This window comes from Octodon degus, unplaced genomic scaffold (assembly GCF_000260255.1).
Source record: "Octodon degus isolate 3935 unplaced genomic scaffold, OctDeg1.0 scaffold00004, whole genome shotgun sequence".
NCBI classification, from domain to species: domain Eukaryota; kingdom Metazoa; phylum Chordata; class Mammalia; order Rodentia; family Octodontidae; genus Octodon; species Octodon degus.
The window spans coordinates 31,906,028-31,925,354 of NW_004524580.1; the positions used below are offsets into that span (position 1 = coordinate 31,906,028).

The 19,327-nt window shown below is 48.5% G+C and overlaps 1 protein-coding gene across 1 annotated transcript in view; it reads left to right on the forward strand.

Annotated features, from left to right (window-relative positions):
• The first annotated feature begins 16,630 nt into the window (after positions 1-16,630).
• Hcfc2 (host cell factor C2) overlaps positions 16,631-19,327 on the forward strand; it is a 35,829-nt gene continuing 33,132 nt past the window's right edge. The window contains exons 1-2 of the mRNA XM_004623852.2: positions 16,631-16,803; positions 18,243-18,391. Coding sequence (XP_004623909.1) covers positions 16,641-16,803; positions 18,243-18,391 — 312 coding nt within the window. The 5' untranslated portion in view covers positions 16,631-16,640. The remainder of the gene's footprint in view (positions 16,804-18,242; positions 18,392-19,327) is intronic.

Consider the following 19,327-nt stretch of genomic DNA (forward strand, 5'->3'; position numbering starts at 1 on the left):
CTCCTCCTCTCCTCCTTCCTCCTCCTCCTCCTCTTCTTCTTCTTCTTCCTCCTCTTCTTCTTCTTTCTTCCTTCCTCCTCCTCCTCTTCTCCTTCTTCTCCTTCTTCTCCTCCTTCTCCTTCTCCTTCTCCTTCTCCTTCTTCTTCTTTTTTCCTTTGATATATATAAGATCCTGCTGGGTGACTCAGTTCAGTTTGAACTCATTCTGTAGCCCAGGCTGACCTTGGGCTCATGGCAATCCTCCTGCCTCAGCCTCCCGAGTGCTGGATTACAGGCGTGCACCACCACGGTTGGCCAACATTTCTCCTTGCCACCGCAACCTTTCTCCTGTGCTTCTGAGACCTCATGGACTGGGACATGAACAAAGCTTTCATAAACACAAGTCTGAAGGTGTCTCTGTAGGATCTTGACTTTGATTCCCTCCCAAGGGGTGTCACCAGGTCACATGGCAGCTCTATTTTTAGTTTTTGGAGGAACTTCCACACTGTTTGCCACAGTGGCCATACATTCCCAACACTGTAGGAGGGTTCATTTCCCCATAACCTGACCGTCATGGGTTCGTTCTTGTTTTCTTGATGTCAGCCATTCTCACTAGGTGGGAGATGGAATCTCAGTGTGGTTTCGATTTGTGTGTCCCTGATGGCGAAAGAAGGTGAATATTTTTTCATATGGCTGCTAACTATTTGTGCTTCTTCTTTCGATGTCTTTTCAGCTCATTTTCCCATCTTTGGGTTGACTTACTTGTTCTTTTGGTGTTACATATTTTGGGGGTCTGTTCAGGGTTTGCAAGGGAAACAAACAATGGAGGACACATAATTTATAGGATTATTTTATAATAGTCACCCAAAGAGTCATACAAAGAGAGTGCAGGAGAGCTGTCCACACACTAAAGACCCAAAGAACCCAGCCGAGGGCCTGGATCCCATGGCAATGCCCTGCTTGAGTCCACCTGGAGGCCTAGAGCCCATGACAATGTCTCACGCGGGCCTGCTACACAGATCTGTGCTGGGAAGGTCCAAAAGTCATTTATGTATTTGGTACAGGGTCTCCCTACGCAGATGCACTTGTGGTGATCCTCCTGTTTTCAGCCTCCCCAGCGCTGAGATTATACGCATGTGTCACCACACCCAGACTCTGTCGCTGGCTCAGCAGGCCCCAGGAGCAGGGCTGGCACAGCATGTGGGACTGGGGATAGAACTCTGGTCTCTGCACTTGCCAAAGCAGGTGCTGAGTCTGCTCCCCTAACTTACTGGTCTTTGGATCTTGTTTCTTGATCGATCCATTCTTCCAATTTGTTTCTTTTGATTGGTGAATTGAGGCCATTTACGTTAATGTTTACAACTGACCAGTATTGGCTTATCTTTGTCACATAATTTTCCTTGCCTGCCTGGTGTTTTTTTTTGTTTTGTTTTTCCTGATATTGTTCTTGGAAATTTGGTGGGTTTTTTTTTTGTTTGTTTGTTTGTTTGTTTGTATTTTAGGGAAGGGTCTACAGGGTCTCACTACTAGATCCTACTCGTAACGATACACCTGTTTACAGCCTCCTAAGAGCTGGGATTACAGGCACATGCTACCATGCCCAGTCTCAATTTTAGTCTCAGTGGGCCCCAGGGGCTGGGGCTGGCACGGCAGGCCCAGGGATCAAACCCCCAGCCCCTGCATCTGCTTGTAGGCACTTTAATCTGCTGAGCTATTTTGCTGGCCCAATTTGGTCATTTTTATCTCTATCTAAAATATCTTTCAGTACTCTTTGTAGGATTCATTTGGTGGTCATGAATTTTTTAAATTGTTTTTTGTCATGGAAGTATCTTATTTCTCCATTAAATTTTGAAAGATAGTCTTGCAGAGTACATCGATCTGGGTGGGAAGTTGTTTTCTTTCAGGACTTGAAATACTTCACTTCAATCCCTTCTTGACTTGAGCATTTGTGTTGAGAAGGCCGCCACGCTTCTCTAATGGGCTTTCCTTTATAGCTGAGCTGTTTTGGTTTTGTTTGTATTTTTCTCTCTTAAAAAAGGATTTCTAGGATCTTGATTATTATAAGTCTAGAGTATAGATTTATGTTGGTCATGGTTGTTTAGCGCTCTAAATGCTTCACGCATGTATGGCTGTCATTTCTTTTTATACTCTGGGAGGTTATTTCTGATGTGATTTCCTCTACAGCCTCCTGAGGTTGTTTCTTTACTTCAGTTGCTATCATTTTAGACATTCCAGGTGTGTGGCTTCCAATTTTGTCTATGTGGATGTCTCCTGGACTTGTTCTGGGTGGGCTGGAGGTCAGAGATTGCATTTTGCTTCTTTGTCTTCTCAGTTTCTATTTTTTTAAATTAAATTTTGTTTTCTGTGGTGATGCTTGTGATCTGTGGAAGTGGACAACTGTGGCACTAGTATCCCAGAGCCCCTCTAGTACGAGGCTGTTCTTTGGGGATGTCTTCTGTGTGGGGAGATTCTTGGTTTGCTTCTGTCCTAATAGTCTACCTTCTCAAATAATTTAGGGTGGAGTGTTGACATCTGCTGGGCTCAGTCCCCAGTCTTTTGGTGGAGGGCTCTGGTGAGGTTATTACCCTCGAGCCTCCTGGTATTGTTACAGGAGAACCACTGATTACAGCAGATGTGGCCGCCTGGCTACAGCAGTGCAATTAGCAAGAATGATAGCGTCAAGCACAATTTAGAAACTGACAAACTGTGGTAGCTATTGATTTTGCACTTGAGGCTGTAGGAGCAAAGTCTATAACTATACAACAAAACTGATCATAAATTAGGAGTTTATATGCCAACTGTTTCCCTTGGTAGAGTGAATTTACCCTGTGGTGTGAAAACTTAGGGAGGATGGTGTATAAAATAAAGATACCTGGAAAAGAAGAGGCAAAGCTTTGGTCACCCAAGGTTTGGGCAACTAGAGATGGGGGTGGAAAAGAATGAATAAAGGAGTATTTGAGGGATTATCTGAACTTGGTTTCTGGTTTGGGGGGGATGGGATTTGAACAAGAAAAAGGAAAAAAAAATTGAGAAAAAAGGAAAAGGAAAGTAAGATAAAACAAGATAAGATAAAATGAAATTATATATTAAAAGAGGGGCGTGGTCTCACCCACCTGTTCCTAGTTCATGTTCTTTATCCCAAAGCACAAGGCTGTTCACCTAACTTACCACCTGTTGGCTCGTACTTTGGACATTTCCATCTCACTAGTCTTGTCTGCCTATCATGTGCATACTAGCTGTTCCTACTGTGTGGCTGTCATTCCAGGTGGCCTGGTCCAACAGGGTAGAGGGATGGGTCAGACACCTGGGGTCCTCTGGTCGAGCCAGTTGCCAATTTCAGGCTTTTTCCAGACACTGGCTGCTGGTTCCGTGGTGTAGGAGAAGAGGCTGGGCACCTGGATTCTACCAGCTGAGCTCAACATGTTCACCGGAGTGGATTGCCAACTGTTGGCCAACTTGTAACACGCAGCTGAACTGAACTAGCCTGGTTCTGGGTGTGGGAGGCCCACCTGAGGGTTGTTGCCAGCAGCATAAGAGGCAGAACTAGAGAAGAAGAGATGAGAGCCTTAAGGGAAGTTTGGAGAAGCTGTTAGAGCTGTTGGAAGCTGCTGATTCTCTTGGGCTATTCTGCTGGAGGACCTTGTCATTCTGGCTTTCTTAGTGAACTTGGTTGTTCTCAATGGAGGAGGAGCTCACGACGTCATTGTCACTGAGAATGTTTACTATAGAAATATATCATAGATATGAGAGAAAAGCCTAATGTCCCAAGAGAGCAGCGAGCAATAAACAGAGCCAAAGCAGAACTGCTGTCTCACCTGTAAATTCTGGAGAGCTGGGATTCAAGGCCGCAGATACAGCTTCTTCTGCTGGAACCCTGTCCTTCGATCCCTTGCTTGGGATGTTATCAGCCAGCACTGTGTAAACTTAGTGTTAGACAAATGGTGGAAGTCAATAGAGAAAATAGCTTGTGCTCACCAAAGTAACGATGCACGTTCCTTAGCCTGCCTTTAGCCCTCAGTAGATGTGAGGTGCTTCTGTGGCTCTGGGCTCCCTTCGGGAGAGACTCTTCTCAGTGAGACCTCTGAAGCTATATTCACTGGGTCTTCTCATAGTTTCTCTTGGCACCGACCCATAACACACAACAGGTGGCAGTTTACTTTCGGGGAGCTCTGGTCCTGGCCTTGAGCATCTCTTCCTGGCTCCAGAGGGGAAGATGGTGCATGGCTCAGTCTCCTGGAGAAGATGGAAACTCAGCTTTCCTCATAGTCAGAGGAGCTCAAGATCTCGCTGTCACTGAGGATAGTTGTGGTACTTTTGGGGCGACCTCGGGCTCTTACCTTGAGCATCCCTGCCTGGCTCCAGTGCAGATCCCTCAGCCTGCTGGCACAGAACCTCCATCGTGCTGTCACAGACTTTCTAGCTTTGATCACTGACCTTTGGGGGTCCCCAGTGCAGATCCCTGAAGCAGGCCTGCATGAGACATTGTCGTGGGCTCTAGACCTCCAGTTGGACCTGTGGAAGGCATTATAATGATCTCCAGGTTTCCACCTGGACCCACGCAGGTTATTAGGATCCAGGCCCTCAGCTTTATTCTTTGGATTTTGGTATGTGGACAGATTTCCTACACTCTTTGGATGATTCATTATAAAATAATCTTATAAAATGTGTGATGTATTGTATTGTTCCCTTGAAAAACCCCAAACCATGACAAAATTGGTACCAGGAGTGGGGTATATCATAGGATCAAGTGTCAGAGGAAGGGAAGGCTAGGGCCTGTTTCACAGATGGCTTTGCATGCAATGCAGGCATCACCCACAAGTGGACAGCTGCAGCATTACAGTCCCTTTCTGGGACATTCGTGAAGGACAATGGTGAGAAGAAATCATCGCAGTAGGCATAACTTTAGGCAGTGCACTTATTAGTACATTTTGCCTGGAAGAAGAAATGGCCAAATGTGCGACTGTATACTGACTCATGGCTATACCTAATGGTCTGGCTGCATGGTCATGAACTCAGAAGGAGCACAATTAGAAAACCAGTGACAAAAATATTTTTGGAAGGGGTATGTGGACAGACCACTCCATATGGGAAAAGAATGTAAAAATATTTGCTTTAAGTGTAAAGGCTCACCAAAAGGTGACCGCATCAGTAAAGGACTTTAATAATCAAGTGGATAAGATGACCCATTCTGTGGATAGTGGCCAACCTTCTTCAGACTCCCCTGTCATCGCCCAATGGGCCCAAGAACTGAGTGACTATGGTGGCAGGGGTGGAGGTTATGCTTGAGCTCGGCTACATGGACTCCCACTCACCAAGGCAGAGCTGGATGCAGCCCTACTGAATGCCCAATATGCCAGCAGCAGAGACCAACGCTGAGTCCTCCATATAGCACCATTCCCTGGGGTGATCAATCTGTAACCTGGTGGCAGGTTGATTATATTGACCACTTCCATCATGGCAGGGACTGCGCTTCGTCCTCACTGGCATAGACATGTATTCTGGATGTGAATTTACCTTCGTTGCATGTAATGCTATTCCAAGGCTACCAACCAAGGACTAATAGAATGCCTTATCCACCACCATGGAATTCCACGTAACATTGACTCTGACCAAGGAATACATTGTACATCTAAAGATGTGTGGAGATGGGCTCATGCTCATATAATTAACTGGCCTTACCATGTTCCTCACTATCCAGAAGCAGCTGGATTGACAGAAAGGTGGAATGGCCTTTTGAAGATGCAGTTACAGTGTCATCTAGGTGGCAGTAGTCTGCAGGGCTGGGGTAAGGTGCTTCAAAAGACTGTATATGTTTTGAATCAGCATCCTCTATATGGCACAGTGTCTCCCATAGCCAGGATTTATGGGTCCAGGAATCAAGGGGTGGGAGTAGGAATGGTACCACTCACCATTACCCCGAGTGATCCATTAGCAAGATTTTTGCTTCCTGACCCCACAACCTTATGTTTTGCTGGACTAGAAGTCCTGGTTCCAGAGGGGGAAAGCCTTATACTAGGAAGCACAGCAATGATACCATTGAACTGGAAACTAAGATTTTCCCCTGGTCATTCTGGTCTCCTCATGTCTCTGAGGAAACCAGCTAAAAAGGGAGTCACATGATTGTCAGGGGTGATTGACCCAGACTATCAAGGGGAAACTGGATTACTACTCCACAGTGGAGGAAAGGAAGACTATACACAGAGTGCAGGAGATCTCTTGGGGCTCCTGTTAGTACTACCATGTCTTGTTAATAAAGTCAGTGCAAAACTACAATGACCTAATACGGGCACAATGACAAATGAGGAATGAAGGTAAGGGTCACTCCACCAGGGAAAGAACCAAGACCTACTGAGGTACTCGCAGAAGGCAAGGGAATACAGAATGGGTAGTAGAATATGGTAGTTCTAAATACCAGCTACAACCCTGTGATCAGCTACAGAAAAAGGGATTATAGTTGTGCTGTTTCTCCCATATATGGTTCTGACATACTGTACTATTGATAGGCTTAATACCAGTACTTAAGAATTATTAAACCTGTGTTAATGTTGAAGTTATGAAATGATTAAGTGTAAGCATCAAGCAAAGAAAACTTACCATCTATTTTGTGAGGGAATTAGTATATTTCCATTTGTAGGCAGGATGGTTATATTAAGTGCAACTATATGCATGTCTTTATATCTGGAGGCTGGTTTAAAGAAATACATCTGGTTGCCAAGCTGACAAGGGGTGGATTGCAGTTGTTGATGGATTGTGTCAACTTGGAAGCATAGAAGCTTATCTAAATTGCCTCACCAATGCTACACCCTTGGGTGCAGAAGACGCAAAAGGCAAATGCGGAAGGACAGAAGCGTACACTCTTCGAGGGTGCTCCAGTCTTCACCTTCAGTTTGGACATCTCCGGGCTCATAGTGCAGATTCTTTGGCTTCCGCCTTGGATCCTTCAGCCTTCCGGCGTAGACCCAGCAGCCTTCCCTTGCAGACCTGCCGGCCTCCTGACACGGACTTGTACAGAACGCTGCAGTGAGCTCCAGACCTTGGACCGATCCTCCAGTCTCCACTGTGCAGACGTCCTCCGCTCGCTTCCTCACCCAACTCTGTGGCTGACCACTGTGAGCCAGTACTGTAATTTCTTATACATTTGTACACATCTTTTGCTATGTCTGTTTCTCTAGTAAAACCCTGACTGATACACTCATCTTTATGCCATAAATTTCTCTCCTGCTGCCACCATCTATTCATTCCTCCCCTTGCTACTATCAACCACTGTGTCCTCTGATTCTGTGAGTTTGACGTAGCAGGATTTCCTTGTTTTTGCAGCTGAACAGTAGTCCACTGTATCTGTGTGCCACGCGTCTTCATCCACTGATCCATCAGAGGACACTGAGGTTGTTTCCATTTCCGGGTCTGGCAGCTAATTCCACAGTGAAGCATGTATTCAAAGGCTAGGGATACGGCTCAGGGTAGGACACTTGCCCAGCAAGCGACACCTGGCTTTGATCTCCACACCACAAGTAAAACAGAGATCTCTTTGTGACACGGATTTTATTGTTTTTTAATTACCCAGACGTGAGATGGTTGAAGCACAGGTAGGTTTGTTTTGAACCAATTGAGGAACTTCTAGCCTCTTTTCCATGACTGTGACAACCTACTGCTCTTGAATAAAGAAGTCCCAAGCGAAGACTCTCTCTGCTTTTGCTCTTTCCTCCTGTCAGAAATCCAAGCTTTATTCCGCATTGGCCCCTTGCCACTCCGGGGATCTGAGGGAACCCGCCACGCTGTTCGAAGTGGCCACACTGGCCCTGCATGGAGCAGGCAAGTTCACCTATGGGGACATTTCTCAGAACAACTCCTTGCCGCTAAGTGATAGAGGACTGCACATGCGTTTCCCATGCATTTTAAATCTATGGATCCTTTGTCAGAAAAAAGGGATATCTGAGTCAGTATTATTCTGCACTTATTTCTCATCATTTGAAAGTCAAATGTTCATTTCTTCTTGTCAATGGGCGTGCCTTGGTGGAGTGGAATCATTACTTTTGCTTTTGTTTTTCTGAAATGGGATCTCACTGTGTAGCTTAGGCTGGCCTCAGACTCACTGGGATCCTTCTGCCTCAGCCTCTAGAGTGCTGGGGTCATTACCATGCCTGGCCTACAGAATGTGTTACCTTTAGATAAGATCTTAGATGCAGTCTATTAAGATGGAGCAAGGTGGCTGGAGGGGAGGAAGGTGCCTTCTATGGTGGGAAGTGAACCACTGCACTGGGCAAGCTGGCTCTCCTTTATCACCCTCGATAGTGGCCTCAGTTTGCCATCAAACTGGGTTCTGCTGAAGGACCTCTCCTATGGGCTTCTGTGCTTTGGGTTCCTTTCTGCTCCCCCTCAAGAGGTGGCCATTGCTGCTGCACCACAGCTTGGTGCCTGGGGTCCCTCTGATTATGGTTCATGTCCAGATGTCTCCCAAATGCCACTGGGGAATCAGACTGGACCTTTGGAAGGGGTGGAGCCATGGGGCTCATAGGAGATGTGCTCCTGGGAGGGGGGCCTGCTGGGAAGAGGGGTCACTGGGGACATGGTCTGGAAGGGCTCCTCTCCCATACCCCTCACTTCCCCCTCTGCTTCCTCCAACCAGGACTTCAGCCCTGCCATCCCATCTTGGACCCAGCTCTCCACGCAAGGACTGCAACTTCTACAACATGAGCCAAAACAAACCTCTCCTCCTGGAAGTGGTGGGTGTTGGGTGTCTCAGAACCAGAAAGGCCACCGAGACACCTCTCTCCCATGTGTTCTGCTTGCTCTCTTCCTTGGCTCCTGTGCTCAGATCCCTGCTCTAGTGACCCGGTTACATGCCACCGGGCCTAGCACCCCTCTGAGCCTGGGTTGCAGCCCTGGCCAGCACCGAGCCTGGAGCCCTGTGACTCAAGGCAGAGCTCTCCGATACCATCTGCTGCCCTGCTCTGCAGGACGGAGCCTGCCAGGCTAGCTGATCCTCCATCTGCCTCCCTGCAAGTCCCCAGCCACTCAACCTGTTATCTTTTGGCCCTGGGGCTAAGCCGAGGCTGAGACAGAGCTCAAGGGGTTCCTTGGACATCGCAATTCACACTCTGCTGGACGTGTAGCACTGTCTGCCACCTCATGCTGGCCCTCCTCTGTGCCTGGTTGCTTGGGAGAAGCAGAAACAGGGGAATATGAGAAAGTAAAATGATCATGGTAAAGGAACTGCTAACTACAAGCAGGCACTATACCAGATTTCCATGACAACAGCATAGAGCAGCGAAGAGGGGACTGTTCCTGTCCTCTGTGTCTTCCTTGGAACTCATTCTTCCATCTTCTCTGCTTTGCTCCTGCCACTGCAAGTGAGGCAATTGAGACCAGCAAGAATATGAGGTGCAGATCTAACAGGTGCTCCTCCATCCTCCCCTCACCTGATCTTGGCTGTGGCCTTGACCAGCACTTCCAGCTCTGGGGCTCTCCTCTGCCAGTGGTTTGTCTCACCAGCCCTCGTCCTGTTCTGTTTTGACCTCAGCCACTCACTCTCCAGCCCCTTCCTGAGCCCCCCTTGTTTTGTCTCTTTGGCGCTGTGCGAGCCCTGAGAGATGGACCTGTCATCTGGCCTCTCCTGGACTCTTTGGGCCAGTCTTCCCCCTCCTTCCTGTCCCTTTGCCTTCCCTCTCCACATTCTCCTCTAGGTGACTGCTTCCACCCCCATATTTTCAAGATGACAGGGTTTTTGGAGGCAGGGGTTCCATTTAGACTCCCCACTTGAGGAGAGATGTCAAAGCTGCCATAGTAAGTTATCTTTTTGCCTGGATGAATGACTGTCAGACTGAACTGTGTGTGCCTAACAGCTTCCTGGGGTCTTGGCCCCAGTACCTGTACATGAACCCTTTGGATACAGAGTCTTTGCAGCTGGAAGTAAGTTAAGATGAGCGCCTGGAATAGGACCTGGTCCCAGGTAACAGCAAACTCCTGAGAACAGCAGAGACACACAGGAACTATGCATTCGCATGCTGAGCAACACCAAGGTTCAGTGGCCTCCCAGAGGGCCAGAAAGAGGAAAGGGAGAAATTCTGTCCTGTGGTTTCCCAGGGTGCGTTGTCCTGTGACACCTTGGCTTTGGACTTTTCTCCTCCAAAACTGAGAGACAGTACCTTTCTACTGTTATTTCGTGGCAGTCCCAGGGATCGAACCCAGGGCCTTATGCATCCTAGGGAAGCACTCTACCACGGAGCCACAGCCCACCTAACTTGACTATCTGTATGCCAATCCCTGGCTGCTCTAACTCAGCAGGCCTAGGCAAACAGGAACACTGTCTCTACCATCCAGCAGCTTGCAACCCAACAGCTATCTACCACCTGCAGTCTCGTCTATCTTCAGAATATTTTGCCTTCATCTTTTCCCTCATTTACGGTTTCTCAGGCTTTCAAATACCATTGAGCATTTATTTTGATGTGAAGACATCTCCCCCCCCCCCCCCGCCAAAACCGGGGATTGAACCCAGGCCCTTGCACTTGCAAAGCAAGCGCTTATTCTACTGAGCTGTTTTCCCAACCCTTGAAAATATCATTTGATTTTTTTTTTCATCTTTATGTATTTGGCACAGGGTCTCACTATGCAGCTCGGACTCCTGTTTTCAGCCTCCACAGATTGGGATTACAGGCATGCGCCACCAGACCCAGACTCTGTTGCTGGCTCAGCATGCCCTGGGGGCTGGGCTGGTGCAAAATGCAGGACCAGGGTCGGACCCTGGTCCCTGCGCTTGCCAAAGCAGACATTTAGTTCACTGAGGTATCTCACTGCCCCTAATTAAACATTTAATGTGAGGATCAATGTTAGACTTGCAAGTTTTAAATTTTCTCTTAGTCTTTTATTGTAAGATCATTAAGGAAAAAAAACTATCATCTAAGCACGAACGTCTCAGAATAAAGTATGGTTTTTTAAACACCTTGGGTTTTATGAACTCTCGACTACTTTATTCCAATCTGTACTAGGAGTGGGGTTGGATGACACATTAGACACTGAAGGATTCAAGGATTCAGTCCCAATGTCTGAGGCTCACTACAGTGATTCCATGCAAGTCTCCATCAGTCGGCCACTGGATCTGCAAAAGAAGGCTCAAAAATCTGTGACAGACGCCGAAAAGTCTGCAATGGAAAGCTGAGAGATCCAACCCTGGGCTGCAGAGTCTGTGCCGGTAGCCGGGGATGAAGTCCAGCTGACTGCAAAGACTGACGTTCCTCTGAGGTGCAATGCTGAACCCTTCCTCAACCCCTTTGGGTTACATATGGTCTCAGAATGTGGACTCCCCTCACCAAGGCTGATCCGGCTACAGCCACTGCAGAATGCCTAATATGCCAGCAACAGAGCCCAACACGGAGCCCCCGATATGGCACCGTTCCCCGGGGTGATCAGCCTGCGACCTGGTGACAGGTTCGTTATATTGGGCCACTTCCTGCATGTCTATGCACTTTGTCCTCACCAGCGTAGGCATGTATTCTGGGTGTGCACATAATGCTTCTGCTAAAACTACCATTTGTGGACTTAGAGAATGCCTTAGCCACCACCACGGAATTCCACACAGCATTGCTTCTGACCAAGAAACACCTTTTACAGCCAAAGAAGGGAAGCAGTGGGCTTGTGCTCACGGAATTCACCGGTCTTATCATATTTCTCACCATCCAGAAGCAGCTGGATTGATAGAAAAGTGGAACGGTCTTTTGAAGACGCAGTTACAGTGCCAGTGAGGTGGCAATAGTTTGCAGGGCCGGGGCGAGGTACTTCAAAAGTCTGTATGTACCTTAAACCAGCGCCCTCTATATGGCACAGTGTCTCCCATAGCCAGGATTCATGGGTCCAGGAATCAAGGGGTGGGAGTAGGAATGGTACCACTCACCATTACCCCGAGTGATCCACTAACAAAATTCTTGCTTCCTGACCCCACAACCTTATGTTCTGCTGGATTAGAAGCCCTAGTCCCGGAGGGGGGAAGGATTGTACCAGGATGCACAGCGATGATACCACTGAACTAGTAACTAAGGTTTCCCCTTGGTCACTTTGGTCTCCTCATGTCTCTGAGGAAACAAGCTAAAAAGCGAGTCACACTGTTGTCAGGGGTGATTGACCCAGACTATCAAGGGGAAATTGGATTACTACTCCACAGTGGAGGAAAGGAAGACTATACACAGAGTGCAGGAGATCCCTTGGGGCGCCTCCTAGGATTGCCGTACCGTTATTAAAGTGAGTGGGAAACTGCAGCAACCTAATACACAATGACAAATGGTCCAGAGCTTTGAGGAATGCAGGTAAGGGTCACTCCACCAGGGGAAGAACCAAGACCTGCCGAGGTACTTGCTGGAGGCCAAGGGAATACTGAATGGGTAGTAAACGCAGGTAGTTCCAAATACCAGCTACAACCCTGTGATCAGCTACAGAAAAGGGGATTATAATTATATTATTTCACCTCTATATAGGGTTCTCTTATAATATAATGGATAGATTTAGTACCAGTTCTTAAGGATTATTAAACCTGTGCTAATGTTGAAGCATAAGCAACAATCAAAGAAAACTTACCATTTTGGTAAGGGTATTAGTGTTTCTGTTTGTACGCCAGATAGTTATAACAATGTTAGGTGCAATTACATGCATAATCTCTGTATCTGGAGACTGATTGAAAAAAAGATGTCTAGTTGCCAAGTTGACAAGGGGTGGACTGTAGTGGTCAATACACGGTGTCAACTTGACTGGATCACCTTGGAGGTTTCACACTGGGCTGTGGGGGCTCCACCCCAAGGCGCAGGGAGGTCCTACCCCAGAGTCACTCAGCACAAAAAGGGGATGTGAAGGGGCTGAAGGAGTCAGTTCCTTGGAGGAACTTCAGTCTTCGCAGTCAGCTTGTCATTTCCTGGCTACCAGCACACTCTTCAGCCTCTGGCTTGGATCCTTCAGCTTCTGTCGCAGATTTTCTAGCCTTCTGTTGCGGATCCAATGGCCGACAGCCTTCCTTTGCAGACCCGGTGGCTGACTGACAGAGACTTTCATGGAATCACTGTAGTGAGCTTCAGACCTTGGGACTGAATCCTTCAGTGTCTCCCTCATCCGATTCTGTGACTGGCACATCTTGTGTTGTATCTGTCCTTTGTATTACATCTGTTCCCCTAGTAAAACCCTAATCCACAATCTTTCTAGTTTTGTTTCAGATCCATAAAACTTAGTAACAGAAAAACCTGAGAGTCCATGTTTATGAATGTGACAAATAAAAATATGAATACATAAATATGCATGGCCTCTTTTGATTATTCCCATGCATCTTCTTTCTTCTTTCCAAATTCTTTCTGGGAATATTATAAATGGGCCAATAATCAGTAAGGGGGAGAATTCAGGAGAGAATTTAGAAGAGAATTCAGCTTAGTTCCATGGGGTGAGGGGTGGGAAAGAAAGAGGAAGACAGAGAGGAAGAGAAAGACAGAATGAGAGTAAGAGAATCTAAGGAGTAAAAACTATAAAAATAGTAAGCTTTTTTTTTTTTGAGCTAGTCTCTTTATGGAACCCAGATTGGCCTTGAATTTGGAGCAATCCCCTTGCCTCGGCCCTGAAGTTAAGATTACAGGTATATCACTACACCCAACTGGAATTTCTTTTTTTCTTTCTTTTCTTCCCTTCCCTTGCCCTCCCTCCCCCTCCTCTCTCTCTGTCTCTGTCTCTGTCTCTGTCTCTCTCTCTCTTTTTTCTCTATGCAGCTCTGACTCACAGTGATCCTCTTGCTTTCAGCCTTCCCAGTGCTGGAATTACAGGCATACACCTCCATGCCTGGACTCTCAGCCTGCCCTTGGGGCAGGGCTGGCAAGGCATGTGGTACAGGGGATTAAACCAGGGGCCCCACGCTTGCCTAAAAGCAGGTGCTTTAGTCTGCTGAGCTATCTTGCCACCTCTAGAATTTCTTTTTGAAAGAGTGAAAAATGATTTCTCAAAAGAAATCTTATATAGAGGAGAAGGTAAAGAGCATGCTTCAGATGGAGGAGTATGGTTGGGTTACAGCAGAGAAACTAAAAATAACAAGACGAGGGAAAAGGAACATTAGGAACTTAGCTGTACGTTGTTTTTGTTCTGCCCTCTTTGGGTATCAGACCTACAGCCTGGTGCATGCTAAGCAAGCGCTTGGACCACTTAGCTGCCAGCCTGTGTGCAGCACGCATCATCCTTCCAGCAGCTTCTTCAGAATTTGGAAAAGATATTTAAATTGTTTCAGGTGGGTCATGGCTTCCCTGCCAGACTTTTTTTTGTACCAGGGATTGAACTCAGGACCTTGTGCTTGCCAAGCAACTGCTTATTCTGCTGAGCTATATCCCCGGCTTCATTTTTTTTAAAGCACATTTTATTGTGCATATTCAAGGCATGAGTGATGACTTATCTCGAGATGTCCCCAGAAGCCTCTTGGGACTTGGTGGGAGGGTGACTGGATCATGGGTGGGACCCTGGATAAGTCCACCATGAAGTCAGACTTGGGTGTGGTGCTGGGAGCTGAAGCCTGGCGTGAAGAGGCAGCCCCTGTGGGCGAGGCCTGCACAGGGCAGTCTCCTTCCTCCTCCCTCCATGGCTCACTGCTTCCTGCTGCCCTCCATGGACTCCTCTGCCCTGCCACCCTGCCTCAGAGCCAGCTGACCATGGGCTGAAACCTCTACAGGCTGGGAACTAAAATAAACATCTAACTCATGGGTACTCAGTATTTTGTCCTAGCAACGAGAAAGGAATCAAGACAGCATGTAGCATGACATTATGGGATATATTTCAATAGTTATGGTAGTGAAAGGAACAGAGGAACATACACATCATCTCACATTACCACTTGAGTGTTTTTGTAGCAAGAATCACTTATTTTTTAATTTTCCTTTTTTTTTTTTTTCTTGTATTTTAGGGAAGGGACTACAGGGTGTTCAGGGTCTCACTACTAGAACGGACTCCTAGTAATTCTCCTGTTTACAGCCTCCCAAATGCTGGGATTACAGGAGCGCACCACCATGGCCAGTATCAACTGTTGGCTCAGCGGGCCGTGGGGGGGTGGGGCTGGCACAGCAGGCCCAGGAACAACCCCTGGCCGCTGCGCCTGATTGCAGGCACTTTAATCTGCTGAGCTATTTGGCTGGCCCTTTTATTTTTAAATTGTTTAATAACTGCAGCTACAGTATATTTAAGAATAAACAGCACAAACTAGAACATACATAGAGACTAAACAGAAGCTAATTATCTTGGGCTTTATGCTGATTCCATTGCAGAATGTTATTGTGATCCTTAATTCAGTTTAGGAAGGTCTGAAAGGAATTTCAAAATGATTTTGGGAAGGGATTTTCAAGACAGGGTCTCCATACGTATTCAGGATGGCTTCAATGTCATCGTAGAGTCCAGGCTGGCCTGGAACTCGATGCCATCCTCCTGCCTCAGCCTCCTATCTGCTGTGTTTACAAGCACACACCACCACGATGCCAGAAAGAATTGTTTTACTGCTCTGTGCCCCGTTCCCCATTAGGAGCAGCAGACGACAGTGACCACTGGCTGGACTGTTGCAAAGAATGTGTTAATACACTGCAGGCACTAGGGCAGAAACAGGTCATGGGAGCCCCTGGAGGGTGTTAAAAGGAACCCCGACGTCACCTCTCACCTGCTTTTCAATCAAACCATCTCACCTTTTGTGGCTGTTCCTAAACTCTGCACAGCCTGCAGAGGTCGGCCTGCTTCTGCTGGGCAGCTGGGCAGCCTTGGAAGTGACCTTCCGTCCCGCATTTTGGGGACAACCTTCTTGAAGCGAGCCTGCTGGGCACCCTGTACTCCCAGCACTGCAGACCTGTACCAGAAGGGTCCATTGAATGATTTTACCCTGGTTTCCTTCAAGGCTACACTGCCGCAGAGCGATGTGCAGATGACATAGCCCTACGTCTCCACTTTGCAAGTTCTGCACACCTCCTCACTCAGGACTTCAAGATTACCACCTCTTCCCCTCTCCAATACACCACCCGAAGTCCCTCCAACTACAAACATCTACACTGTATTCTGATGACCCAACGGATAATAACATCAATCTTTGCATAGTTGTTAATCAAATTTACCCGGAAGGACTGTTTCTAGTCATGCCAAGGACACTCTACTCCAACTGTGGAGCAAAGCCAGCGTCAGCCATCAAACGCCTAACAGGAGGTCGGCAGAACACCCATGGCCCAAAGACGGTGTTCCTGGAAATCAAATATAAAAATCTCAGCCTTTGCCCCGGGGGTGCGATCCGCCCGTGGCCTGGTGCCAACGACCCGGGTTTCCTTAGCTCCTGGAGTCCTGGTACCTGCGGCACCCGCCTGCACAGCCACGGCCGCGGGCAGAGGACCAGCGCGCCGGGCGCGGGTGAGCTTCGGAGGATGCCCAGGTAGGACGCTTAGTTAGAGGGGACGGCCGGGGCCTCTCTGCACCTTCTCCCCGAAGCCCCCAGCCGGAGTAGGGTCCGCGCGGCGCTCCCAGGGCCCCTAGAGGCCTCAGCACCCCTGGACGAGGGTGCCCCTCGGCTACGTCACCCCGGTGTGGGCGGGGCTTCCGAGGCCTCGATCACGTGATGCCCTCTCCGGGGGGGGCGCCCCGCCCTCCCGCGGAGCTCGCGCGGCATTGTGGGCAGAGGGGCGGGGGTTGGGAAGATGGCGGCTCCCAGCCTCCTCCACTGGAGGCGGGTTTCCTCCTCCACAGGGCCGGTGCCCCGCGCCCGGCACGGACACCGCGCCGTGGCCATCCGGGAGCTGATGATCATCTTCGGGGGCGGCAACGAGGGCATCGCGGACGAGCTGCACGTCTACAACACCGGTAGGCGCCGCGGCATCGGCGGCGGGCGGGCCCCGCCTGCGGGAGCGGGGGAGGGGCGGCGGGCGGCCCGGGCCTGACAGCTGTCACCGCCGCGTCCCGCTCACTGGGCCGGGAGGACCGGCCCGCCGCGCCCTCGGGAGCCTGGGGGCACCCGCCGGGTCCTGCGCCGTGACCCTCCCGCCTCAGCCTCCGCCCCGGGTCCCTCCCGCTTCGGGAGCCCGAAACCCTCCGCTGTCAAAGCCCCCGACCCGCTGCCTCCCGTTCCTCCCCGGGCCTTTGCCGGCCCTGTCTGCCTCCTCTCCTCTTCGAGAGGAAAAGGTCCCTCCTCCGGCCAAGGAGGGAGCGCAGAGGCCTGCGGTCCAGCATCCCGGACGGCAGGGAATCTCCCAGCCGTGGAGATCGCCGTGGGCATGCATCCGGCCCTCCCGACCGCCAGCACGGTGCGCGCGGCTAGTGCGCGCGTCCTGGGCACTTCTCCGCCCGGAGCGGGGACCCGGGAGCGCCCAGCCCACCCCGGGGGCCGCCGGCCAGGGAGGCCTGCCTTTGAGCTTGGAATTTCAGTTTTCCCACTTGTCGACCTTGCAGCTGTCGGGAGAAATCTTTCTTGGTGGTGTAAGGGACATTGCAGAATTGTGCGTTTATGTCATGATCAACAACTTTTCTGTGAGCAGACAACTTAATTACCGCGGTGGGTTCAAGTTGATCCGAAGAGTGCAATAGAGAAAGTTTTGTTACTTTTTCCCTCGTTTCCTCCTGACTCCCCCAGCACAGAAGATTGAGAAGTTACTTGGGAGGGGCATAGTGTAAAGTCCCTGGCTTTGGAACCTATGACCCCTAATTTGAATCTTGCTCTGCTAGTTGCCAGGGTTAACATTAAAGTTGCTGAAAACATTTAACCCCAGAGTCTCAAGTTGTGCTGGTCAGGCTGGCCTTACGCTCACTTTGTAGCCCAGGCTGGTCTCCAACTTACAGTGATCCTCCTGTCTCTGTCTCCCGAATGCGCCACCATGCCTGGCTCTTTTTATTTTTAAATGGAGATGATACCTGGTAGGGTTTTTGTTTTGTTTTTTGCGGAATCAGGGACTGAACTCAGGCCCTTGAGCTTGCCAGGGAAGCGCTTATTCCACTGAGCCATCTCCCCACCCCCATGTAGGGCTTTTATAAGGGCTTTTCTCCAGTATCACTACTGACATTTTAGGCCCAGTGGTTCTGCGCTATGAGATGTTTGCCAGTGCCCTGGCCTGTGCCTACTACTGGCTGGTAGTGTCTCACTCCCAGACGTTTCAACTCCAGATGTTTCAGTGTATTGCCTAATCAGTATCCTGGGGGGGTCGCAGAATCATCCCTGGTTAAGCTTCACTGATACAGATGATATGTAGAGAGTACATACTCATGAGTGTGTTAACTGTGGTGTGATGTCATTGTATTTTGCCTTCCAGCTACGAATCAGTGGTTCCTACCAGCTGTTAGAGGAGACATCCCACCAGGCTGTGCTGCCCATGGATTTGTCTGCGACGGGACCAGGATATTGGTGTTTGGGGGAATGGTTGAATATGGAAGATACAGCAATGAGTTATATGAGTTACAGGTAAGTGTGGTGAAAATCTATCATTTCCGTCTGAAGCTTTAATAATGTGGTTCACAATTCTTCAAAAGATTGCAAAATATTTTATTAACATTTAAAATAATATGAGCTTCACATTTTATTAGAGAGAGAGAGAGAGAGAGAGAGAGAGAGTGTGTGTGTGTGTGTGTGTGTGTACGCACGCACGTGCACACACTACTGGGAATCAAAATCACAGGTCCTTTTTATTTTCCTGAAACCTGAACTTGTGATTCTCCTGTCTTTGTGGCACCTACCCGCCCCCCAGCTATCCAGGCTAACCCAGATTCACATTTTATAGCATATAGTTGTTTTTCATGCAGAGGGTAACATTCATAGTATTAAGGTGTCCGCTATTTAGCCTGGCTTGTGTGTGTTACACTTTCGATGTTCATATCCTTATGGACTAGTCTCCACCTTTAGCCCCTCCCCCACAGTTTCTAAGGCAGTTATGTCAGTTGTAAGGCCTGAGAATCTGCATTCCTATGAAGGTCTTTGCTGATGTTGCTGATTTTTGCACTGTGCTTGGGAAATCACTGTTTTATTGTTACAGGAATTGCTGCCTTTAATACTAAACTTTACTTTTTTTTTTCTCCCTCTCAGTGATATGCAAAAGAGGGGCTAGGGCTTCATTTAACTTTTCTGAGTTTGGCACATTGAACCAGACTTATAGCCCTTGCTTCCTGTTTTTCTGGATCTGTGCGTGTGTCCCCAGGGTCTTGTCCCCAGGATATCTGCTGATCCTTCAGCAGATATGCGTAGCTTACACCTGTCATGAGCAGCTTATTTCAAAACTGTTTCAGGTAGAGAAGATATTCATGGCCAGAGAATAAATTTTATAGTTTGGTTTGTTAAATGAGCTTTATATTTACTCAAACTTTAAAATACCTAAACATTTATAAATCACCTCAAACCAGAAAG